The sequence below is a fragment of the Thalassophryne amazonica genome, chromosome 8, assembly GCF_902500255.1.
Source record: "Thalassophryne amazonica chromosome 8, fThaAma1.1, whole genome shotgun sequence".
NCBI classification, from domain to species: Eukaryota; Metazoa; Chordata; class Actinopteri; order Batrachoidiformes; family Batrachoididae; genus Thalassophryne; species Thalassophryne amazonica.
The window spans coordinates 8,476,591-8,503,656 of NC_047110.1; the positions used below are offsets into that span (position 1 = coordinate 8,476,591).

Genomic DNA, 27,066 nt, shown 5'->3' on the forward strand with positions numbered 1-27,066 from the left:
GTTGCTTGGCCCACTGCCAGCAAACCTTAAGCAAAGGTGTCCAGTAGTGTGCATCCAATGATGGTAATATTTGCCGTTTCGGCCTGGTTCCTGCACATTCTTGCTATGTGTAACGGGGGCTTAACTTTTTGTAAATTCACAAAAACTTTTAATCCAGTTCCACAAATTTTTGAAAACACCAGAAACTATCAAAAAAATTACAAATATTGAGCACTTCCTGGACAGTACAGGGGATTAACCTGTTTTTCAGTATGTTGTTTTTGCTGTGGCATGTTTAATCTCAATAAGGTTTTTGTATAACTTTTTGTTTATCTCAATTAAAAAAAAATTACAAATAAAGAGGAGATCCCATGAATAAACAAGATCTTGCAGGAATTTGGTGGAAAGTCGACACTGAAACCAGAAGCGTTAAATGTTGAACACTTCCTGGAGCAACAGCACAGGAGATTAGCCTGCTTTTCAGTATGCTGTTTTTGCTGTGGTATGTTTAATCTCTGTAAGGTTTTTGTGTAACGTATTGTTTCACTCATTGCTCATCTTCAACCACTTATCCGGGATCAGGTTGTGGGAGCAACAGCTCCAGCAGGGGTCACCAAACTTCCCTTTCCCAGGCCACACTGACCAACTCTGACTGGGGGCTCCCAAGGTGTTCCCAGGCCAGTGTGAAGAAATAATCTCTCCACCAAGTCCTGGGTCTTCCCCAGGGTCTCCTCCCAAACCAGATGGACGTGCCTGGAACGCCTCCCAGAGGGCATCCTTACCAGATGCCCAAACCACCTCAGCTGGCTCCTTTCAATGCGAAGGAGCAGCAGCTCTACTTCGAGCTCCCCACGGATAACCGAGCTTCACACCCTACCACTAAGGGAGACACCAGCCACCCTCTTAAGGAAGCCCATTTTGGCTGCTTGTACTTGCAATCTAGTTCTTTCTGTCATGACCCAACCCTCATGACCATAGGTGAGAATAGGAATGAAGACTGACCAGTAGATTGAGAGCTTCAACTATTGGTTCAGCTCCCTTTTCATCACAACAGTACGGTAGAGTGAATGCAACACCGCCCCTGCTGCACCGATTCTCCAGCCAATCTCATGCTCCACTGACTGATCCAGTGAGTGTTGGAGGTCACAGGCCGATGAAACCAACAAGACCACATCATCTACAAAAGGCAGTGATAAGACTTTGAGCCCACCAAACTGGAAACCCTCCCCCCCCGACTACGCCTCGATATCCTGACCATGAAAATCACAAACAGGTGGGTGACAAGGCCCAGCCCTGGCGGAGGTCTTTATATACAACTGAGATCCTGAGGAGACTGAGATCCTTTGGAGTGAGCAGACCTCTGCTTAAGACTTTCTATGACTCTGTTGTAGCCTCTGCTCTCCTCTATGCTTTCATCTGTTGGGCCCCGGGCAGCACAGAGCGGGAGAGAAAGAGACTGAACAAGCTGGTCAGGAAGTCCAGCTCTGTCCTGGGCTGTCCTCTGGACTCTCTGGAGGAGTTGGCTGAGAGGAGGGTGTTAACCAAGTTCAAATCCATCATGGACAACTTCTCTCACCCTCTGCACCGGACTGTAGTGGAGCTGAGTAGCTCCTTCAGTGACAGACTGAGGCACCTTCAGTGCAAGAAGGAACGACGCCGCAGGTCGTTCCTCCCTGCTGCTGTCAGACTGAACAATAACACTGTGAAATAACCACATGCAGTAATATGTTCACAAATCGTGCAATAACTTGTTTACAAATTCCAGCACTAATGTCACCTTATCACATCTAAACTCCACTTCACATATTGTAAATAAGATGCTCCTATTTTTTAATTCCAATTATGTTTATATATGCATATATACTTATATATATGTATATATATTTTTTATTTGTACCTGATTTTCTTATTTTATTGTATTGTTAAGTGTTATTATTATTGCTTATCTTTGCACACGCTGTTTGATGCACATTTTCTTCTACTTGCACTCATCTTGTGTGTTTATTAAGAGCTGATGTAACGTGAATTTCTCCACTGTGAGATCAATAAAGTCTTATCTTATCTAACTGTAACTCTTATAGAAAACATACAAAATGCCACACTAGGGAGGTGTTCCAGGCACGTCCATCTGGGAGGAGACCCCAGGGAAGATGCAGGACTAGGTGAGAGATTATATGTCCACACTGGCCTGGGAACACCTCGGGACCCCCCAGTCAGTGGTTGAAGATGAGTGATGACTGACAAAACATCCATGAATTGTAAATTTGAATAAACACGCCCTTAACGTGCTAAATGTCTATCAGTGGACGCTATATTAATCTGTCTTTCAGGGAGGAACAATTAGCTCTTTTATTAAGGTGCATATTTGACTCAACATTGAGCAAAATATTTAGCTTGATGTTTGTAAAACCACCTAAAACAGTTCTGCATTTTTAAAGGTGAAAAGTGGTCACACCATTTTCTTACTTATTTATATTTGTTTTCAACCAGCAGTCATATGGACTCTGGTCAGCCATTCCAAGGTGACTTCCATGACAAAAGCTACTTAAATTTGATCGAAATTAATGTTATATGGCTCTCAAACTCCAGAAAAAATTAAAATGTTACTCAGTTATTTTGTGGACATTATATAGCTCCTTAGTCTCGTCAGCAATTTTTTTCAGTTCTGACTACATATTCATAGAAAAGTATTCAGGAAGAAAATGTGACTTCCGTGACAGCTACATACTCAAAAATATTGACTGAAGAAATGTTTTATTTGTGTGTCACACATCACAACAAAGGGAAGTCTGGGGATACTTAAATTAAACAAGCTCTCATAAATGAGTAAATTGCTGACCTCGGAGAGCACCGGAAGTGTGTGACTTCCATGACGAGTAAGTATGAAACCAAGTGCATTGTATCAGCTTATTATTATTTATTTTTAAACAGCCAAATAATAATGCAGCACTCAGCCTTCCACTGTTTTCCTGCCATATCATCCACTTTACTTGCTTATTCACCTTTACATTTGTTTTTGGGTAAGGGCTACCTGTATTGAAATCCACATACATCTTGGCTGCATTCTCCAAACCAGCAGCACTCCTCCTCTCAGGACAAACAAGAAGCAGGGAAGTCTTTTGAGTATTGGTCTGATTGCGAGACACTATAATCCCTTGAGAGCCGCTGCATTCAAAACAACATGGAGAAACCACACAATGACAACTGCAAATGAACATTATACAACCAAAATGTACATTTTTATGCCTTTCATCACATTTACAAGAGACTGCTGCATGACACCCCTGAAAACTTGCTAAAACAAATCTTCCAAATAATCCATGTCTGCTACGTTTAACTTGTGTGGAACATCAGAAACGCATTTTACATATATTACTCTGGAACAAACAGCACAAACAGTGTTGCAAAGGACAATAAGCAAGACCTTAAAGAGCAAACTTCACTTTCCTTCACAACAACATGAACAGGAAGTGATCGCAGCTCACAGCGATTCCCATCGAAAATAACAGAGAAACAACATGAGCTTCTCGCATGTTTATATAAAACAAACCAACCTGGTCTCCCAGCAAGTCGTGATTCAGCAGCACCAAATATACATTAATCTATTGGTTTGTGATATTGTGATGAAAAGCGCCTCATTTTCGTCACAGCAGCACAAATTCATTCTAATTCATTCAGTGATGCTGCACGAAATTAAAAGTGAAGCAGGGGGACGGGGTGGTTAAGGTTAGGGTTGGGGCTGGGGGTAGGAGTAGGGTTTGTAATAGTGAGTTTAAAAAAAAAAAAAATCAAAAATTTGACTCATTTCGTCACGGGAGCACAAAAAAAAAACAAAAAAGTTGAGACTGGGCTGAACAAACACAATCACAACATCTATAAACCCATATAACATATTCACAAGAGTTTTACCTTGTGATGTTGATGCTGTTGTCTGTGTCTTAATGTTGTTGACACCTCACACATAGTGGTGAACTCTGACATTTTGCAGGATTTGAAACCTCAATACAACGAATTAAGATATCTGGTACAAGTTGGTGTACAGCATAAAGTGCCATAATCAAGACCTCGTACTAGATGCATGTGTAAACATTTGATGGGGTTTGTGAACTCAGAAGAACATCTAGGGATCTTATTTCTGCAAACTTGCTGAGCCTAATTTCTGGATTTTCTTCCTTGAAAACAGCATAAGTCTCTTTGATGGACATATAAACATGGCGCTTCTGAAACTTAGATTTCCCACTTTCATTTCGTACCGTCACCACATCCCGTTTCCCAGGGCCATCCATTCCTGGACTCCTCTCAGTGTTCAGTTATTTGGTCCCGTTACGTCTTGATCTGTTCTGATGATTTTATTTCAAACTTCGTGGCCACCACTCAAAGCACAGCCCTGCATTTGCCTGGGCTTTTTGATAGTGTTCTCATGTGGCCCTTCACAGCAAATGTTTTGCCTTTCTGCTGGTGTGAGTGGCATTCTGGCTCAACTGTATTAGAAATATATCAGAAAATGAAAATGTTTGAGAAAACAGGCTGATCATGAACATTAATGTTGATACAAGGTGATATCTTATGTGTATGTATCTGTGGAAAATGCTACAGTTTTAAACACTTGATGAAATCTGAAAAGAAATGGCTTTGATGTGTACGTTAGCTTGTAATGGCTGTGGTGTGGCACCAGAAGGATCATCTTGTTTGACTATGTGGACCGATCTTAGATTTACATCCTCTGTGACATTTCTGACATATGAAGACTTTGACTTTCCTTCTGGCCTTTGTTTCATCCTTACAGTTTCTGATGACAGTCTGCCCATTTCTGAGTCCTTGTGGAATTTGCTGCTGAAGCTTTGTTTTTTGTCAGTGACCGTTATCTGATCTCACAGCAGTCATATCACCAGTCACGACCAAAGAACATCAGAACATTATGCAGGCAACAAAGCAAAGACCCACATGGCAGAATAACCCCAGAAAAGAGCAAAATGAAACAAGAAGATCAAGCCAGCCATGGACCATATTAAAGTCAGTAACAGGAACAGGTGGGGTGCGCTGTACTTTGACAGCTTCCTCTTCAGTGAACTCTAGTTCATTGAACTCTGCAGCCTCTAGTTTAGAGGGCTCTGTGGCTGTAACATCCTCTGGAGCAGGCTTCATACCTGCAGAAAACTCTGCAGTGGGCATCCTTTGGATCAGGCTCTGTCGCTGCAGCATCCTTTGGATCGGGCTCTGTCGCTGCAGCATCCTTTGGATCAGGCTCTGTCGCTGCAGCATCCTTTGGATCAGGCTCTGTCGCTGCAGCATCCTTTGGATCAGGCTCTGTCGCTGCAGCATCCTTTGGATCAGGCTCTGTCTCTGCAGCATCCTTTGAATCGGGCTCTGTCGCTGCTAGTCCAGCGGATATGCGTCAATTTTCGATAGAATCGTTTACTTCCGGATAGAAGCACGAAATTTGGCACGAATGTAGCTATCTATGTCCTCTTTCATATAAAAGCAAGACCCGCCTCAGATCTTGCACGGTTCTTGCGTTATTCAAGATGGCGTCCAAGATGGCTGCCACTTTTTTGCAAATAACACAAAACTATGACTAGTTAGAGCAAAATATTGTATTACTAGTGAATAGAAATATGGCTATTCTGCACATTTTAAGCATAGTTACATGTCTGTATGATGCACAATTCCTGAGATACACCATTGCAAAGTTTAAAGGATTCCAAGAAATCTGATATATAAGGGCTTAATCTATAACCATACAAATGTACAAGCATTTACTGTCCTACAGCATAAAATGCAAAGTCATGTCTAATCCAGACAATTTTCAGATCAAAGTTAAATGAACAAGCTAAACCATATAACTCTTAAACTCCTATTTTAAGCTTGACAAAAAGGAAGATTTTAATGAACATCATGAAATGACAATTACGAAATACAAATCATCGCAACTACATTAGTTAGCCATGCTTCTATCCGGAAGTGAACCGGATAGAATCCGCTAGGACTATCCGCTGCATAGTCCTGCATATCCGCTGGACTATGCAGCATCCTTTGAATCGGGCTCTGTCGCTGCAGCAAACTCAGGAAAATTTAAGGCAGACTGCAGGAGTCCAGCAAACTCCAGCACAGACTCTGGAGAAGCAGAAAACCCTGGAGTAGACAGAGACTGTCTCCAGAGAAAGTCCATTTGGGTAAAAGAACTGTAGCTCCGGCAATGCTGGAGACAGTAAAACTGACTGGCACACTGGATGCTGATTTTTTTTTTTTCAAGGGAATCTTTGGTTCCATTGTGAAGGCAGGTTCTCAACCAACTCATCCAACTCAGCCTCAGTTGTGCTTAGCCTTTGAATAAGTACTATTAGTATTTATTTCAAGATGGCCTGTAATTTGTCAAACACTGAATGTTGACAAACAAATCCCTCAATCCAAAAATTTCTGAAAACCTTTTGTCACTGAGACTGTCAAACCACATTGCCAACAGTGGTACTAAGGGTGCTCCTCAAAGTTGTTTTCCCCGCACACCTTGTGTATTCATTGTATGTAATCTAGACTGTAATGTAGTTCAGCTCTGTGAAGAATATAAAATTTGCAAATGACACAAGATCATTTTACCAGCGATGAGACCGTCTGCAGGACTGAGAGTGAGCGGTGGTTGTGTGCTGTTCCCTTAATAACCCAATTTTAAAGTAAAGAAAATGTGAAATTATTATGGATTTTAGGAGAAAGACAAAGGAGATGTTTAATCATCACTGACAGACTGCAGAGAGGATGGATGACTTTGCATTTAAGGTTCCACCATCTGCAGAACCATTTGCCAATGCAACACGCACAATAAAGTTTCAAAATAAAACTCACCTCAGCCACAGCCTCCAATAATTTTATGCTCACAATTAGTGTGTCCCACAAAAAAATTAATCAATCAATTAAAATTAAAACCTCACCTCCAAGACTCAGGCTGTTCAGGACAAACTGTGAGCCATAGAAGATTGTGAAGCAGGTATCTTCATCATGTTTGTCCTTTCCATCTTTGAACCGTTCAAAGTCCTTTGAGTTTCTTCCTGGACGAATCTCTCTGATTTCAAACAGATCCACTGAAATACAACACATGATAATGCTGGTTAGTCACTTACAGTACCTGGATGGTACTTACAAACATTTAATCTGACACACTCTGTGTGTAGCCACAGCGGCATTCACAAACACATCATCTCGAGTGTGGTGTCTGCACTACAAGTCTTACGATTCTACAAATCTTTTCACTCAATTTATTTATTTTTTAATAGTGTTCAGTAGTTTGAATGAAACTTAAAACATTAATGTCACAGTTCACGTATGTGGAGGTTTTTTTTCCTGATCTTTGGGTTTGTGTCTTTAGTATCATTTCCTCTGTTATATTTTTGAGTTGCATTAATTATTCCTCACGTCTTTCTCATGAAAATTCCCTCCATCTCTATTATCCCTCACGCTCTTAAACATGGAGCACATCTGCTCAGTTTTTATTTCCTGTAGCATAACTTCCTGTTCACTGCTGCTCCCTTATCAGACAGCTTCACCTGATGAGTGTTTTCCTGTGCACTGAACCCTCGGCTGTTTCATCAATTGTCCTCATCACCTGTATCCGACTAGAAGGTGTTACTGTACGGACAATCGTTACTGGAATTACTGACTGTTCCTGAATCAACTAGCATGAATAAAACCAGCTTTTGCCAATTTCCTGTAGTGCTCTCTGCTCTGGGGTCCTGTGTGTGGTTATTACAGTTACACATTAGTGGTGAATATCTTGAAACACTTCTCCAGAGTATTTCAGAAGTTGTTCTGAATGTTTTTCCTGGAGTCCATGTTAAAAGGAAGACCTCCTGAACTCAGCTTAACAGGGCCTCAATATTTCCCCAAGTGATTCAAGTGACTGAGATAAGATTACACAGATTCAGCATTTTATAAAGAGGAAAATGTGTGTGTGTGTGTGTGTGTGTGTGTGTGTGTGTGTGTGTGTGTGTGTGTGTGTGTGTGTGTGTGTGTGTGTGTGTGTGGGTGTGTGTGTGTGTGTGTGTGTGTGTGTGTGTGTGTGTGCGCGCGCTGCTTTTGACCCTAGCTGGCAAATTTGGTGTGCTGATGGGTCACTGCTCTCCAGATGGACATATTTACGATGTTTTCTTGCACAGTGAGCAGAATATTCACATTTGTGTTTCTGTTCTGATTAATCTACAAGCTGCCATGCTGTGGCTATAAATAGGATGGCCGTGTTTACACCGACTGTGAAGAGAAGTAAATGAGAAATTTGTCAGTCACATATTTGATTATTAAACAGAATATTCACATTTTCGACGGGCGGAGGTTGGGGCTTGGTGTACATCACAAATCATCTCACACCCGTTGATACACTGTTAGTTTCATATAAAGTATAAACGACAGTTACGTCTGTTGTTTGTGTAAGAGTCCTGAGCAGAAAGACTGAGTGAAACTTAAAGTAGAGCGTCTACTCGACTTCCACACTGAGGGCCCTGACCCACTGGCGTTTAGGAGAATTTGCATATGGATTGCGCACAAAATTGGCCCATATTCGCCAAACATCCGCAATATCCGTGTAACATGCCTGTATGAGTCGGCCGTCATCCGAACACGCCCGTGATCATCCACAGAGGCACGCATGTCCGCAGCCAGGATTTTTGAGCTGCTCAAAAATCTGGATGTGGATAACATCCGCCTTACATACTCCATACATACTTACTCTATGCGCTGTGTATCTGCCATTAACCGCTGATATCCGCAACTGACAGGGATTTGCAGCTTGACAGAGGACAGTGTGTAAAACATATATATTGTGCCCATCATGTCCACATCACAAACTAAAATATGTTGTAGCGAATGCATACAAATTGGCCACAAATAAAGTGTTTTTATCTCATCTGCTTTGTAGCTGATTTGTGGACAATCTGTGAATGCACAAACACGTCAAGTAAACCCAAAGTACTATATGTGGCAGAAAGCGACATACCTGCCAGTCAGTGCCGGTCCAGTTGTGTAGATCCACAAAGACGTAGCTGCTGCAATCCAGGACTTTTATTTAACACCAACAAAAGAAAGAGTTGCTGTTTAGCCAAAAAACACCGTCTCACACCCCAAGCGGCTTCCCCCCTCCCACTCCCCAAACTCATGAACAGTTAACCCTCGCATGACAACATAAACATTAACTCTGTGATCAACTTGTCCAAGTCCAGCAAATGCTCCAGAGGCTATATTGTTGGTGTGAATAGTGATGTCAACGGCCCGAGTGAGCTTATTTTATGACCGCAATGCAGATGGAGTGCACGCGCAACACGTGCGCAATACATTCATAATACACCCGTAATACTGCCGTGATAATCTCAATGCGTCTGACCCATTTCCTCACTACATGCGTTATATAACCGTGATTGTTCATCATATATTCGCCATATATTATCAATATATCCGTAATTCATACTGGGACATTTGTCATTTTTGGCCATTTTTGTTGCGGATGACAACGAACGCCCGCAATTTGTGTACTCAATTCATGCGCAATTAGTCCTCTCCCCAGTGGGACAGGACCCTAAACTCCTGCTGCTAAAACTTTGTATCATGGTAGTTAAAAAGTGCAAGATTTCCACTAAAAACCGTCTATAGAATGTTGATAATGTTTTTAATGTAGTTCTTATACAGAACAACACTATGTAACTAGAATCTGTAACTCATTACCTCATCCTACCCAAAGCTAGAAACCAGGAAGTGAAAACTGCTCCCTAGATCCATGTCTGTCAGCTTACATAAATCAAAGTCTGTGGTCTGTATTTTGATCACCTGCAGTGCACAATCCTAAGGACATTTAGGAGCTAAGTAAGGGGTATGCACTTAGTGTCTTTATGGGGGGGGGGTAACATGAAATAAAGCAATCAGACCATCATCTGCATACCTGAATCTGGTGCCTAGTTTTTTTTATATGGTGAACTCAGTAGGTGAGAACATTGAGAGGATATCTGGCAGTGGAAATCTGTATGCAAAACAACAAAGTGTGCAGCAGATCATTTCAGGAAGCATCTGGATCCTGAAACATCTCTTTCAAAATCTCTATACACCTGATCTCATCCACATCCCAACAGGGGGCCCCAAACCCCCCCCCCCATTATGCTTCCAGCCTGTGAATCCAGGTAGGAAGAGAACCTGTGGAAAACCATGGTACAAACCTGAGTTATAAAATTTTGGAATTTTCCCATTAGTTTTCCTTTGATTTCTGTCTTCAGGTTTACTTTAGTATGATGAGTGATGAGGAAGATGAGCAGTAATGTGAATCCCTGAGTATAGATGCAGAGTGACCGATTTTTCAATTCAATTTCAATTTATTTTCATTTATATAGCACCAAATCACAACCGAGTTGCCTCAAACTGCTTCACACAGATAAGTTCTAACCTTACCAACCCCCAGATCAACAGTGGTAAGGAAAAACTCCCTCTGAGGAAGAAACCTCAAGCAGACCAGACTCAAAGGGGTGACCCTCTGCTTGGGCCATGCTACAAACATAAATTACAGAACAATTCACAGAACAATTCACGGACGAATATACAAGAAATGCTATTGGCGCACAGGACAGGAGGATTGCCAACACGAACACAACTCCCATTTCTGGATGGAGCTGCACCTTAAACAGAGAAAAAAACAGAATCAGACATCAGAAAAACAAGAGATACTGTATGATTTGTCAGCATTAAACAACAAGAAAAACAGAGAAATACTAAGGTGATCACCGGCCACTAGCCCTAAACTTCACTAAAAGACCCAGAATTTAGGTAAAGTTGAGGCCGCGGCCCGCTCCAATTACTAATAAAATGAATTAAAATAGTAAAAAGCGTAAAACAAAACTGTACCAGTATGCTAGCCATATGAAAGGGAAAATAAGTGCGTCTTAAGTCTGGACTTGAAAGTCTCCACAGAATCTGTTTTATTGACGCAGGGAGATCATTCCACAGAACAGGGGCACGATAAGAGAAAGCTCTGTGACCTGCAGACTTCTTATTCACCTTAGGGACACAAAGTAGTCCTGCACCCTGAGAACGTAAAGCCCGGGCCGGTACGTAAGGTTTAATTAGGTCAGCTAGGTAGGAGGGTGCCAGTCCATGAATAATTTTATAGGTTAGTAGCAGAACCTTAAAATCTGATCTCACTGGGACAGGAAGCCAGTGAAGAGACGCCAAAATGGGTGTAATGTGGTCGAACTTTCTGCTTTGTGTCAAAAGTCTGGCTGCAGCATTTTGAACCAATTGGAGACTCCTAATGCTAGCCTGCGGTAAACCAGAAAATAGAACATTGCAGTAGTCCAATCTAGAAGAGATAAATGCATGGATCAGGGTCTCAGCATCAGCCATAGACAGGATGGGACGAATCTTCGCTATATTTCGCAGGTGGAAGAAAGCAGTCCTAGTAATATTTCTAATGTGGAGGCCAAAGGACAACGAAGGATCAAAAATTACCCCAAGGTTCCACACTTTGTCAGTGTGATGTATGACACACGAGCGAAGGCTGAGCGTTAACTGGTCAAATTGATGCCGATGTTTCACTGGACCAAGAACCATCATTTCAGTCTTATCAGAGTTTAAAAGTAGGACGTTTCTAGACATCCAACTTCTCACTGCTGCAAGGCAATCTTCTAAGGATTTTATGTGAACGAGATTACCAGCAGTTATCCGCATGTATAACTGAGTATCATCTGCATAGCAGTGAAAGGTAATCCCAAAACGCCGCAATATGTGCCCAAGGGGTGCTATATAAAGGGAGAAAAGCAGGGGGCCTAAGACAGACCCCTGTGGAACCCCAAATTTCATGTCACTAAGGTTAGAGGTATTGTTACTGTACAAAACACAGTGAAAATGACTGGTCAAGTATGACGTCAGCCATGCAAGAGCACTCCCAGTAATCCCAAAATGATTTTCCAGCCTATCAAGTAGAATATGATGATCCACTGTATCAAATGCAGCAATGAGATCTAACAGCAACAGAACCGTAGTGGTGTCCGAATCCATTGTAAGCAGAAGATCATTACCACTTTAGTGAGAGCCGTCTCTGTGGAATGATATTTTCTAAAAGCAGACTGCAGTGGCTCAAAGAGATTATTCTCAGTAAGATAGTCTACGAGCTGCCGTGACACCACTTTTTCCAGAATTTTAGAGAAAAATTATAGATTTGATATCGGCCGATAGTTTGTCAAAACACTAGGGTCAAGATTAGGTTTCTTAAGTAATGGTTTAATCACTGCAGATTTGAAACATTTAGGAACAGATCCAGAAGTTAAAGAAAGATTAATAATTTCCAGCACAGTCGGCCCAAGAGTGGGCCACAGGTTCTTAAACAGTTTTGTTGGTATAGGATCAAATAAACAGGTTGTGCTTTTTGTTGACATTGCGAGTTTTGTCAGCATGCCTAGTGAGATACTGTCAAATTCTGTAAATCTAGGTAATACCTCAGTAGTGGCGCCCACATCAATAGCAGAGTGTAGTGGCTGGATTAAGGCATGCCGGGATATGTTTAACCTGATGTCTTCTATTTTCTTCCCAAAGTAATCCAGGAAATCTTGTGCTGTAAAAGGAGAGTGACCTACAGGTGGTTGTCCGTGCAAAAGTGTTTGTTTTTGTTGATCAAATCAGAGTAGTAAGTCCGCTTTGTAGCCAATAATGCATGCCTATAGTCTAAGATAGCATCACGCCACACAAGGTGAAATACTTCTAATTTTGAACAACGCCATTTCCGTTCTAGACCTCTTGCTTTATGCTTGAGGTCATGCAGATAATCACTGAACCAAGGTGACTGTGATTTGGGGGAGCGCGGTTTTAACACAGGTGGTGCAATCATGTCGAGTGTAATTTTGAGCACTGAGTTTAAACTATCCACAAGTCTGTCTACTGACTGGGTATTTGTCAAATGTGAAGCTAAGATATCAGGCAGTCTAGCTTCCAGTTCAGTCTTAGTTGAGGAGTTGATGCATCGCCGTAAAGATATATAAGGTTGTTGTTCCACTAAACACGGCAGCGAAACTGTAAACTTAATAAGTGAGTGATCAGACACCACTGATGTAAGAGGCATGATGTCAATATTCGTGACAGCAATACCACGTGCGAGAACCAGATCCAGGGTATTTCCACTAATGTGCGTCGAATCCCGAATGCATTGCCGAAATCCTAATGCATCCACAATTTCCATAAATGATTTGCAGAGGGGAGCAGAAGGCTTATTTATATGAATGTTAAAGTCACCAATGATCAGAATTTTATCTACACTAGTTGACATTAGAGATGAACGCCCCAAATTCATCTAAGAATTCAGAATACGGGCCAGGAGGCCTATATACAGTGACAAGGTAATACGACTGATTTTTATTCTTCTGACCTTGGCAATGTGTAATTCCTGAGCAGAGCGGAGAATCAGATGCTCAAATGAGTGATATTTGTAACCCCCAACAGCTAATAAGATAAACCTAGATTTATAAATAAGAGCAACACCCCCGCCTTGCTTCGCATCACGAGGGACGTGACTAAATGTATATGCTGGTGGGCAGGCCTCATTTAAGGGGAGGACAGCTGTAGGTTTAAGCCAGGTTTCACATAGCCCAATCATATCTAAGTGATGATCAATAATTAGATCATTGATCAACAATGATTTTGAGGACAGTGATCTTATGTTAATGAGACCCAGTCTAAGGACCTCAGTGAGGTTGACAGTTGAACTGTTTGGGTTTAGGGGTGGTTCCAGAGTAGCATATATAAGATGCCTAGAAGTAGGTTTGGGTTTAAGACATTCCACACACGTTGTAGGTAGCAGACACGAAATCTTTGCTATTGCTGGAACAACCACTGGGCCATCCTCAATTTCAACATCATCCAATATAGTAAAATGGGTATTAAGTTTGGAAAGCATATCCCTCTATGATTTTTATGGACACGACTATGGAAGCAGGCCACAGTCTCAACTTGTTGAAATTCCCTCCTTGGCAAATACGAGGTCTGTGAGAAAAGTATCGGACCTTTTTATTTTATGCAAAAAATATATGGATTTGATTCATATGTTTTTACGTCAGCCAAGCTTGAACCTTCGTGCGCAAGCGTGAGTTTTTTTCACGCCTGTCGGTTGCGTCATTCGCCTGTGGGCAGGCTTTTGGGTCTCTAATCAGGGTCTCTAATCACCTGCTCCGTGGCCTGCTGTAGATTCTTAATGTTACCCTCCCTGTAGAGCTCTATCTATGTTCGCAGACAAGATGGTGGCGCCTTCCCCAGTAGGGTGGAGGCCGTCCGGCATCAGCAAGCCACAGTGGCCCCAGAATGAAGGCCAGTTATCAATAAAGCTAAAGCCTTGCTGTCTATAAAACTGCACCAGCCACCTATTTAATGATGTCAGCCTGCTAAACGCTTCATCAGTACACCGGGAGGGGAGGGGACCACAGACAATTAATCCATGCCGACACATCTTTCTGGCAAGGTCACAAGTCCTCTCTATGTCCATTTTTGTGATCTCTGAGTGCTTCATCCTGATATCATTGGTGCCAACGTGAATAACTATGTGACTATATCTCATGTCATGTTCCTTCGTCTGTCTTCCCTTCTGCAGCGTCAGTACCCTAAGATGAGATGCAATGTCGGGAGCTCTGGCCCCAGGAGTACATTTAACGTCAGCCGGCGTCTGTAACCTGACTTTGCGGGTGATAGAATCCCCTATCACTAAAGTCCGGTGTTTCGGCCTGGAGACAGGAGTGGAAGTCACTCATGGGCTCAGAGAATTCACATCTGGCAAATCCAAGGGGGAGAACCAATTCACAGTTCGCACTGGCGAGTGCGATCGGGGTGCCACAACCGGGCACCAAGCCCTACGGGGCTTCCTCCGCCTAGCCACAGTCCGAAAGCCATCCTCCACAGCCAGTGTTTCTAAGCTGATGCTAATGGGCTCGCTAGCCGGCCCAACACTAACCTCATCTGGAGTGCCCATAACATCTAACTCTACTGCGCTAAGAAGCTGCTCTAACTTACGGACACGGCTGTCTAAGAGAGCCACTCTATATTCCAACATCACGCAGGATTTACGGAGGGTGTAAAGCAGGGGTGGGCAGCGAGGGCCGAGACAGTGCAGGTTTTTCTTGCAACCAATCCCCTCAGCAGGTGGGTTGCTGATGAGCTTCTCCCGTGAATATAAACACCTGACTGTCAATGAAATCACCTGCTGAGACACCTCATCATGAATGAAATCACCTGCTGAAGTGATTGGTTGTAAGGAAAATCTGCAGTGTCTTGGCCCTTCATGGCACATGATTGCCCACCCCTGGTGTAAAGTATAATAGGCAGTGTACTTTGTGCACTAAGAAATTCAAAAATGTAGCCAAGCAAACATGAGCTAACCAATAATGGATAAGCTAACCACTCCTAAGGCTCACACAGATGCACATAAATGAATTAAAATTCACAGCAGTTACACTGAAAAACTAACAGAAGTATTAAACAGGTGAAAAAAAAAGCAGAAGCTATAAAATACACTAAACAGTTAATTAACTAACAGGAGTGTAAAAAGTGAAATGAAAAAATGATGAGAAGGGTCAGACGCTCCTAAGATTTTACATAGGAGCAAAAATTACTTAAAATTCACAGCAGTTCAACTGAAAAACGAACAGAAGTATTAAACAGGTAGAAAAGAAACAGCTATAAAAAGTAACAACGGAGAGGGGAGGTGTCGACCTAGCTAGCAAAAGCTAAACGCTAGCGAATGCTAACCACTAGCGAATGCTAACTGCTAGCGATTCACAACAGGACTGTTGTTAAATAACGTTCAGAGTAGATACAATTAATAACCAGAAGAGTGCTAAACAGAAATAAAAGAAGCGTATACAACCGTGTGAAGTTCAGAGTGGCGTCACAGCAACAAACAATCCGTCAGAAGCAAGGTGAATGCTACACCATTTTTGAAATGATGGTGCCCAACAGCCGCCATGGTCCAGCACTGTGGCTGACCACACACCATGTTTACACAAGGCACCCTTCCTGATGCAGCTCCAGTTCTACATGGAGAAACACACACAGACCCTGGTCTTCCCAGGTGGCCTGCCAGTCAAGTACGAGCCAGAATCTACCCTGCTTCACATCTGATGGGATTAAGTGTGCACACACAAGTCTTTGTGCCAAACAGGGCCACTCTGGGCATAGCATGCCACAGAAGTAAAGAAGTATAATTTGTGAACACTCTTGTTTTCATGAGATCCTCCATCTGGTATTTGGGCTTCCACTCAGAGAAAAGGGTCCTTGGGGTCCTCCAAGAAGATTTAGAGGACTTGGCAAAGGATACATGCACACTCACAAAATTACAGGACTTTGGGTTTTAGAGCCCTCTCCCACTGGGGAGAGGATTAACTGCACATGAATTGAGTATACAAAGTACGGGCATTCGTTGTCGTCCGCAACAAAAATGGCCAAAAATGACAAATGTCCCAGTATGAATTACGGATATATTAATAATATATAACGAATATATGATGACCAATCACGGTTGTAAAACGCATGTAGTGAGGAAAGGGATAAGATGCATTGCGATTATCACAGCAGTATTGTGGGTGTATTATGATGCATCGCGCACGTGTTGCGCGTGCACAGCATCCGCATTGTGGTCATAAATGAAGCGCACTCAGGCCGTCTGCATCACTATTCACACCAACAATACACCCTCTGGAGCATTTGCTGGACTTGGACAAGTTAGCTGGAGTAAAGAAGCAGTGAACAGGGTGAGTGGTGACGTCAGCGGATCACATCAGAGCACAGCTCGTCTCAACGATTATAACAAGAAGTTAAATGTTATAAACACTGAAATAAATACTGTAACAGCTGCAGACAAGAAGGAAAAAACACGCAACTGTTTTATCAAGCCTTGACAATGTAAACAAGTCAATTACCTTTTTAGATGGCTCAAAATGCTTTCTGCAGCTGGAGCCATTCATGTGCAGTCCTACGGCCCAGCTGCAGCTTCCTCTGTGATTCAGGAGGTGATTAGAGCCATTTTCAACAGCCAATTTGCAGAATAAAATGATTAATCCGCCACGAAATAATCATTTCATATAGGCAGCATCCAGTGCAGAGTGCATGGCAGCCAGTAGAAGAAGGAACGGCGTCCAGCTGTGAACACAGCATATCTGATTTGCATCCGCCGCAAATCAGACGCAAATCAGACATAATAAAAACACTTTATTTGTAGCCAATCTGTATGCAGTCGCCCCAACTTATTTTAGTCCATGATGTGGACATGATGGGCACGCAAAATATCCGTTTTACACACTGTCCCAGTCCACTGCCAAGCCGCAAATCCCTGTCAGATGCAGATATCAGCAGATGACGGCGAATATACAGCACATAGATTATGTTTGTGTATGTATGGAGCATGTAAGGCGGATGTCATCCGCAGCCAAAATTTTGTGCAGCTCAAAAATCCTGGCAACGGAAAAACGTGCCTCTGCGGATAATTATAGACGTGTGCGGATGTCGGCCGGCTCATACAAGAATGTTTCACGCATATTGCGGATGTTAAGCGAATATGAACCAATTTTGTGCGCAATCCATACGCAAATCCTCCTAAGCGCCCTTACATTTTCAAGGCTTGATAAAAAAGTTGCGTGTTTTTTCCTTCATGTTTGCAGCTGTTACAGTATTTATTTCTATGTTTATTGTTGGGAAAGTGTAGGAACACGGACCCACAACAGGGGGCGCAAATGAACGGACAATGGAGTAAGTCAAAATAACAACGCTTTACTGTTGTGAATGTGCACAACGAATACAACCAATTACAGAAATGGACAAAAGTCAATACACAAAGGTGTCGTGTGGGCAGGCTCGAAGATAGGAGACGCCTCTCCAAGGTAAGACCGGAACCACACGGCTTCCTCCGCCACAGGACCCCGGGAATACTGGAGCCGCCAAGTCCCGAACTCCCAGGTGGCCACTGCCTCCGCGTGTCGGACCTGGTACTGCTGGCGAGGGAAAAAGAACAGTTAGATGGGGGCGCGTTTGCACCCAGAACTCCGAACGGCAGGAAAGGTACCTCCACCTCTCGTTGGAACAGTAAACCAATAACTAGCTCAGTCAAAACTGTGTACTCAGTAGGCTTTGATATGTTACCTCTCTGGTAGAAACGATATCTCGGCAATGAGGTGGAGATGCCGTCCTGCTGATATACCCCACTGATGATTGCCGTCAGCTGTCTCAGGTGATGGGTGACAGCTTTCACCGAGGCTGCTCCCGTGAGGCGGCGGCGCCCTCTGGTGCCTGGAGCCCACACTCCAGGCAGGGCGCCCTCTGGTGATGGTGGGCCAGCAGTACCTCCTCTTCAGCGGCCCACACAACAGGACCCCCCCCTCAACGGGCGCCTCCTGGCGCCCGACCGGGCTTGTCCGGGTGGCGACAGTAGAAGTCGGCCAGGAGGGCCGGGTCCAGGATGAAGCTCTTCTTCACCCAGGAGCGTTCTTCGGGACCGTACCCCTCCCAGTCCACCAGATATTGAAAGCCCCGGCCCATCCGTCGGACGTCCAACAACCGGCGCACTGTCCAAGCCGGCTCGCCATCGATGATCCGGGCAGGAGGTGGTGCCGGACCGGGTGTACAGAGGGGCGAGGTGTGATGGGGCTTGATTTTTGACACATGAAATACTGGATGGATCCGCAGTGAGGCTGGAAGCCGAAGCCTCACTGCGGCGGGATTGATGACCTTGAGAATTTTAAACGGACCTATGTACCTGTCTTGGAGTTTTGGGAAGGCCACTTGCAGTGGAATGTCCTTGGTGGACAACCACACTTCCTGCCCGGGGCGATACGTAGGGGCCGGGGTCCGCCGCCGGTCTGCATGGGTCTTCGCCCTCATCCGGGCCTTCAGCAAAGCAGAACGGGCGGCACGCCACACCCGACGGCACTTCCGCAGGTGGGCCTGGACCGAGGGCACACCGACCTCTCCCTCAACCACCGGGAACAACGGGGGCTGATACCCCAAACACACCTCAAAGGGGGAGAGGCCGGTGGCTGATGACACTTGACTGTTGTGGGCGTACTCGATCCAGGCCAGATGAGTACTCCAGGCCGCCGGGTGCGCGGCTGTCACACAATGCAGTGTTTGCTCCATTTCTTGATTGGCCCGCTCTGCTTGCCCGTTGGTCTGGGGGTGATACCCGGACGAGAGACTGACCGTGGCCCCCAGTTCCCGGCAAAAGCTCCTCCAGACATGCGAGGAGAACTGGGGACCGCGATCGGAGACGATGTCTGATGGTATCCCATGCAGGCGGACGACGTGGTGGACCAGGAGGTCCGCTGTCTCCTGGGCCGTTGGGAGCTTCGGGAGGGCCACGAAGTGGGCCGCCTTGGAGAATCGGTCCACTATCGTGAGGATCACGGTGTTTCCCTGGGACGGCGGGAGGCCCGTGACAAAATCCAGGCCGATGTGGGACCAGGGGCGATGAGGCACGGGCAGCGGCTGTAGCAGTCCCGGAGCCTTGCGATGGTCGGCCTTGCCCCTGGCACAGGTGGTGCAGGCCTGGATATAATCCCGGACGTCGGCCTCCAGGGACGCCCACCAGAAGCGCTGCCGGACAACTGCCACGGTTCTTCGCACCCCTGGATGACAGGAGAGCTTAGAGCCGTGATAGAAGTCCAGGACTGCAGCCCTTGCCTCTGGTGGGACGTAAAGTCTGTTCTTTGGTCCAGCCCCGGGGTCCGGGCTTCGTGCCAGGGCCTCCCGGACGGTTCTCTCTACGTCCCAGGTGAGGGTGGCCACGATAGTGGACTCCGGGATGATGGGTTCCGGTGGATCCGACAACTCCGCCTTGACCTCGTCTTCGTGTACCCGGGACAAGGCATCCGACTTCTGGTTCTTGGTCCCGGGCCGGTAGGTGATGCGGAAGTCAAAACGGCCGAAGAACAGTGACCAGCGGGCTTGCCTGGGATTCAGCCGCTTGGCGGTCCTGATATATTCCAGGTTCCGGTGGTCAGTGAAAACCGTGAATGGCACGGACGTTCCCTCCAACAGGTGTCTCCACTCTTCAAGAGCCTCTTTCACCGCAAGGAGTTCTCGGTTGCCGACGTCATAGTTCCGTTCAGCCGGGGTCAACCTGCGGGAAAAATAGGCACACGGATGAAGGACCTTATCGGTCTTCCCACTCTGGGACAGCACAGCTCCTATCCCTGAGTCCGAGGCGTCCACCTCAACCACTAACTGGCGACTAGGATCGGGCTGCACCAGAACGGGTGCAGACGAGAAGCGCCGTTTCAACTCCTTGAACGCGGCATCGCAACGATCCGACCAGGTGAAGGGGACTTTTGGTGAGGTCAGGGCTGTCAGGGGGCTAACAACCTGGCTGTAGCCCTTAATGAACCTCCTGTAGAAATTTGCAAAGCCGAGGAACTGTTGCAGCTTCCTACGGCTTGTCGGTTGGGGCCAGTCTCTCACCGCTGCAACCTTGGCCGGCTCAGGAGCGACGGAGTTGGGGGAGATGATGAACCCCAGGAAGGACAAAGAGGTGCGGTGAAACCCACACTTCTCGCCCTTAACAAACAGCCGGTTCTCCAATAACCGCTGCAGGACCTGACGTACATGTCGGACATGAGTCTCAGGATCCGGAGAAAAGATGAGTATGTCGTCTAGATATACGAAGACGAATCGGTGCAGGAAGTCCCGCAAGACATCATTAACCAATGCTTGGAACGTCGCGGGAGCATTTGTAAGACCGAACGGCATGACCAGGTACTCAAAATGACCCAACGGGGTGTTAAATGCCGTCTTCCACTCGTCTCCCTTCCGGATCCGAACCAGGTGATACGCATTCCTAAGATCAAGCTTGGTGAATATCTTGGCTCCATGCAGGGGCGTGAACACCGAATCCAACAAGGGTAAGGGGTATCGGTTACGAACCGTGACTTCGTTCAGCCCCCTGTAATCAATGCATGGACGTAATCCGCCATCCTTTTTCCCCACAAAAAAGAAACCCGCACCCATCGGGGAGGTGGAATTCCGGATCAACCCGGCAGCCAAAGAGTCCCGGATGTAGGTCTCCACTGATTCGCGTTCAGGTCGTGAGAGGTTGTACAGCCTGCTGGACGGGAACTCAACGCCTGGAACCAAATCAATGGCACAATCATACGGGCGGTGCAGGGGAAGGGTGAGTGCCAGATCCTTGCTGAACACCTCCGCAAGGTCATGGTACTGCACCGGCACCGTCCCTAGATTGGGCGGGGCTCTGACCTCCTCCCTGGCCTGGGAACCGGGAGGAACCGAGGAACCTAAACATACCCGATGGCAGGTCTCGCTCCACTGGACCACTACCCCGGACGGCCAATCGATCCGGGGATTGTGTTTCAACATCCAGGGAAAACCTAAAATCACACGGGAGGTGGCCGGAGTCACAAAAAACTCGATCTCCTCCCGGTGATTCCCCGACACCACCAGAGTTACTGGTGGTGTCTTGTGAGTGATTGGAGGGAGTAGGGAGCCATCTAGTGCCCGTACCTGCACAGGCGAGGTAAGTGCCACCAGAGGGAACCCTATCTCCCTGGCCCATTTGCTATCAAGCAAATTCCCTTCTGAGCCCGTGTCCACCAGTGCTGGGGCCTTCAGGGTTAAATCCTCATAAAGGATTGTAACTGGGAGTCGTGTGGAGATGTGGGTGTGTCCCACGTGCACGTCTCGGCCCCCCCCTAGCCCAGTGTCTAGGGGCGGGCGTTGGTGTTTAACCGCTCGGGGCAGTCTCGTACCTGATGCTCAATCGAGCCACAAACAAAACACGCTCCGCGGGCCAGCCTCCTCTGTGTGGCCGGTGCCCTAAATGTTGCCCTACTCGTGTCCATAGCTTCGTCAGCAGGGGGAGCTGTGATCGCACGGAGCGCAGGGGCCGTGGAGCGTGGGGAGGGCGGAACGCGGTTGGAACCGGAAGGGAGAGGGACGACGTGTGCCTGGCCACGCCCTTCGTCTCGTTCCCGACGGCGCTCATTTAACCGATTGTCTAATCGTATGACAAGATCGATAAGCCCATCCAAATCCCGCGGTTCGTCCTTAGCCACCAGGTGCTCCTTGAGGACCAATGACAGTCCGTTTACGAAGGCGGCGCGGAGGGCAGTGTTATTCCAGCCGGACCTCGCAGCCGCGATGCGGAAGTCGACTGCATAGGCAGCTGCGCTCCGGCGCCCCTGTCTCATTGACAGCAGCACGGCTGAAGCGGTCTCTCCTCTATTAGGGTGATCGAACACTGTTCTGAGCTCCCTCACAAACCCATCATATGTCAGAAGGAGCCGTGAACTTTGCTCCCAGAGCGCTGTAGCCCAAGCGCGTGCCTCACCACGAAGCAGATTTATCACATAAGCTACTTTGCTAGCGTCGGTCGCGTACATGACGGGACGCTGTGCGAAGACGAGCGAACACTGCATAAGGAAATCCGCGCACGTCTCCACACAGCCTCCGTACGGCTCCGGGGGGCTTATGTATGCTTCAGGGGATGGTGGGGGGGGTCGTTGAACAACCAGTGGAACGTCGCTGTCACGCACAGGGTCTACGGGAGGGAGAGCCGCAGCGGCGCCCGGAGGGCGCGCTTCCACCTGCGCGGCGAGAGCCTCCACCCTGCGGTTCAGGAGGGCGTTCTGCTCGGCCATCAAGTCTAACCGAGTCGTGAAAGCGGTGAGGATCCGCTGCAACTCACCGATTACCCCTCCTGTGGACGCCTGTGCGCCTTGTTCTTCCATTGGCCGTTCAACAGCCGGTTGACGCCCCTCGGGATCCATGACGCTGGCCGAGATATCCTGTTGGGAAAGTGTAGGAACACGGACCCACAACAGGGGGCGCAAATGAACGGACAATGGAGTAAGTCAAAATAACAACGCTTTACTGTTGTGAATGTGCACAACGAATACAACCAATTACAGAAATGGACAAAAGTCAATACACAAAGGTGTCGTGTGGGCAGGCTCGAAGATAGGAGACGCCTCTCCAAGGTAAGACCGGAACCACACGGCTTCCTCCGCCACAGGACCCCGGGAATACTGGAGCCGCCAAGTCCCGAACTCCCAGGTGGCCACTGCCTCCGCGTGTCGGACCTGGTACTGCTGGCGAGGGAAAAAGAACAGTTAGATGGGGGCGCGTTTGCACCCAGAACTCCGAACGGCAGGAAAGGTACCTCCACCTCTCGTTGGAACAGTAAACCAATAACTAGCTCAGTCAAAACTGTGTACTCAGTAGGCTTTGATATGTTACCTCTCTGGTAGAAACGATATCTCGGCAATGAGGTGGAGATGCCGTCCTGCTGATATACCCCACTGATGATTGCCGTCAGCTGTCTCAGGTGATGGATGACAGCTGTCACCGAGGCTGCTCCCGTGAGGCGGCGGCGCCCTCTGGTGCCTGGAGCCCGCACTCCAGGCAGGGCGCCCTCTGGTGATGGTGGGCCAGCAGTACCTCCTCTTCAGCGGCCCACACAACATTTATAACAGATTTAACTTCTTGTTATAATCGTTGAGATGAGCTGCGCTCTGATGCGATCCACTGACGTCACCACTCGCCCTGTTCACTGCTTCTTTACTCCAATCAACTTGTCCAAGTCCAGCTAATGCTCCAGAGGGTGTATTGTTGGTGTGAATAGTAATGCCGAAAGGCCCGAGTGCCCTTCATTTATGATCACAATGCAGATGCCGTGCATGCACAACACGTGCACAATGCACTGTCAATACATCTGTAATAATCGTAATCGCGTCCAATCCGTTTGCTCAATACATGCGTTATACATCCGTGACTGTTTGTCATATATTCGCTATACATTATTAATATATCCATGATTCATACTAAGACATCTGTCATTTTTGGCCACTTTTGTTGCGGATGACAACGAACGCCCAACATTTGTATAATCAATTTATGCGCAATTAATCCTCTCCCCAGTGGGACTGGGCCCTAAGGTGTATTTGTGCTGAATTTGATGCTTGTATCACCATTTGAAGGATTGTTTCAGTTATCTGCTGCACTAAAAAGCCAACAGAGTATGAACCAGCTGTTGTCTGTTAGCTTTATTAATCTAAAATCACCTTAAAAACGTGTATGTATGAGACAACCCGAATTAAAGGAGAAATGCTACTTTTAACAACCTGGACCTCATTTCTGGCATAAAATACGGTTGTTTATTCGCCAATATAAGTTAGGAGTCCATGCATCAGACAATCTTCTTCTACTAAGGTGGATTAGAACTTTTTGTGGTGCACAACGCCACTACTGTAAAGGACAGACCAAGCACTCAGTATGTGTCACTCGATTTAAAATGGCTCTTTTCAACCAGACCTGCGGTGCCGTGACATGTCAGTCATCTGGGGTGCTACTTGGAGTGTCCAACCAGATTTCAAGGTGGTCCAGTGACACCCAGCTCCACCCATGCCAGGAAGTGTTCAACATCTGACATTTCCTGTTTCATCGTGTGCTCGAAATTTGGCACTTCCTGTTTCAGTGTGAACTTGCCACTGAATTCCTGCAAGAATTAATGAGTTTATGATCTCGTGAATTCAGTGAAATGAGGCTTTTTTCATAAAAACTTCACAAAACAGTTGTTTTTATTAATTTATCTTGGTTTTTTTTTTACCCCTGAGTTAATGAAATAATTTATTTAGACCAGAAAAAAGTATTTTTTCCTCAAATGAATGAATCAAAATGGACCAATCTGAGATTAATTGTATTATTAAGAGAAACATTTGTAATTTCAGTATTTCCCAATTTGTGAACCAGATGATTTCTGTTTTCTGACATTTCTTCCACAAACAAGAAAACATTTTTAAGGATGATTCTAATTGTCTGGTTTTTGTTTTTGAACTTTACAGAGTTTTACATCCTTTAATGTGATTTTTTAAAAAGAGGATTCACTAACAAACATTTTGCAGGTGAAAACTGAAAAGTGAGGTTGTATATAAACATAATATGCAATATAAATTTAAATATACGAGGTCTGTTAGAAAACTATCCAACCTTTTTATTTTTTTCAAAAACCATATGGATTTGAATCACGTGTGATTGCATCAGCCAAGCTTGAACCTTCGTGAGTTTTTTCACGCCTGTCGGTTGCGTCATTCTCCTGTGAGCAGGCTTTGTGTGAGCAGTGGTCCACCCCTCTCGTCGGATTTTTATTGCAAATAAAATGTCTGAACGATTTCGAGCTTTGCTGCACCATGCTTCACCATTTGAAGACAAAAAACGTCACATTTCTCCAGGTAATGTGGATTTGTGTCAGGAAGAGCATCCGGCGTAAAACTTGTGTCAAATCAACATACAGATCCACCTTGGATTTGCTGTGGCGACCCCGAGTGAAAACAAGGGAGCAGCCGAAGGCACTTACTTTATTATTATTATTATTATTTTTATACACTTCATTCTCTTCACAGGATGCCTTTAAGACACAAAATCTTTACACTGAAAATAGGTAGTTGTTGGCAGCCCTATTAATGTGTAAAATGAAATTCAGGACACACTAATAAAGGCATTACAGAGTGATGTCATGACGACAGCTGCACTCACACACTCCTTCAGTTCTGTCTGCAGTGCGCGTCCACGCCACCTGTCGGGTCTCCATGATGACCTGCACGGTGAGCCGCTCTGCCTTCTGTCGAAACACAGTCATGACAACACCCATCTCCAGGTCCCGCTTGATGAGGTTCTTCTTGTACTCAGTCATCTCTCCCTGCTGCCCCCAGTGAGCCATCGCTGCAGCCGACAGAGGAGAAAAACATTCATCTTCACTCCAGCTAATTTCACTCTGCATGCACCACAGGAGATGGTATAAATTAAAAAGTACAAGAAGGTGTCGTGTTTTATACATTCAGCAAAATCTCACCACAAAAACAGTGAGCAAAGGAGCCAATGAAAAGTCGGCCCTCACAGTTACGCCATGTCGACCTCACAGTTACGCCATGTCGGCCCTCACAGGTACGCCATGTCGGCCCTCACAGGTACGCCATGTCGGCCCTCACAGGTACGCCATGTCGACCCTCACAGGTACGTCATGCTGGACTGTTTGCTACATATTTGGGACAATAAATCACCAGAGTTACACCGGAGCCTACTATGAAATACACACAACACAGTCTCCCTAAAAGATACAACTGGTCTTGCACAGGCTGTCCACCATTTGTGTGGCGTGCGGGTCAGAAACAGGGGTGAAGACTGAGATACGCAACAACAACGCTCTCTGAAACACAACCACAGACTGAGGTTCACACAACAACACCACCACTCTCTGAAACACAACCACAGACTGAGGTTCACACAACAACACCACCACTCTCTGAAACACAACCACAGACTGAGGTTCACACAACAACACCACCACTCTCTGAAACACAACCACAGACTGAGGTTCACACAACAACACCACCACTCTCTGAAACACAACCACAGACTGAGGTTCACACAACAACACCACCACTCTCTGAAACACAACCACAGACTGAGGTTCACACAACAACACCACCACTCTCTGAAACACAACCACAGACTGAGGTTCACACAACAACACCACCACTCTCTGAAACACAACCACAGACTGAGGTTCACACAACAACACCACCACTCTCTGAAACACAACCACAGACTGAGGTTCACACAACAACACCACCACTCTCTGAAACACAACCACAGACTGAGGTTCACACAACAACACCACCACTCTCTGAAACACAACCACATACTGAGGTTCACACAACAACACCGCCACTCTCTGAAACACAACCACATACTGAGGTTCACACAACAACACTCTCTCTGAAACACAACCACAGACTGACGGTCACACAACACCACTCTCTGAAACATAACCACAGACTGAGGTTCACACAACAACAACACTCTCTGAAACACAACCACAGACTGATGTTCACACAACAACAACACTCTCTGAAACACAACCAAAGACTGACGTTCACACAACAACAACACTCTCTGAAACACAACCAAAGACTGACGTTCACACAACAACAACACTCTCTGAAACACAACCACAGACTGAGGTTCACACAACAACAACTCTCTCTGAAACAGAACCAAAGACTGACGTTAAAACAACAACAGTCTCTGAAACAGAAC

General features: G+C 45.9%; 1 protein-coding gene across 3 annotated transcripts in view; it reads right to left on the bottom strand.

The window, feature by feature from the left end:
* plcg2 (phospholipase C, gamma 2) overlaps positions 1 to 27,066 on the bottom strand; it is a 223,001-nt gene that overhangs the window by 168,142 nt on the left and 27,793 nt on the right. Inside the window, exons 2-4 of one of the 3 annotated variants that reach the window (XM_034175721.1) lie at positions 25,820 to 26,002; positions 25,504 to 25,689; positions 6,903 to 7,052 (exon numbers count right to left, since the gene is read on the bottom strand). In XM_034175721.1, coding sequence (XP_034031612.1) covers positions 6,903 to 7,052; positions 25,504 to 25,687 — 334 coding nt within the window. In that variant the 5' untranslated portion in view covers positions 25,688 to 25,689; positions 25,820 to 26,002. Of the gene's footprint in view, positions 1 to 6,902; positions 7,053 to 25,503; positions 25,693 to 25,819; positions 26,003 to 27,066 lie in introns of all 3 variants that reach the window. The other 2 variants (XM_034175720.1, XM_034175722.1) reach the window with 2 other exon arrangements.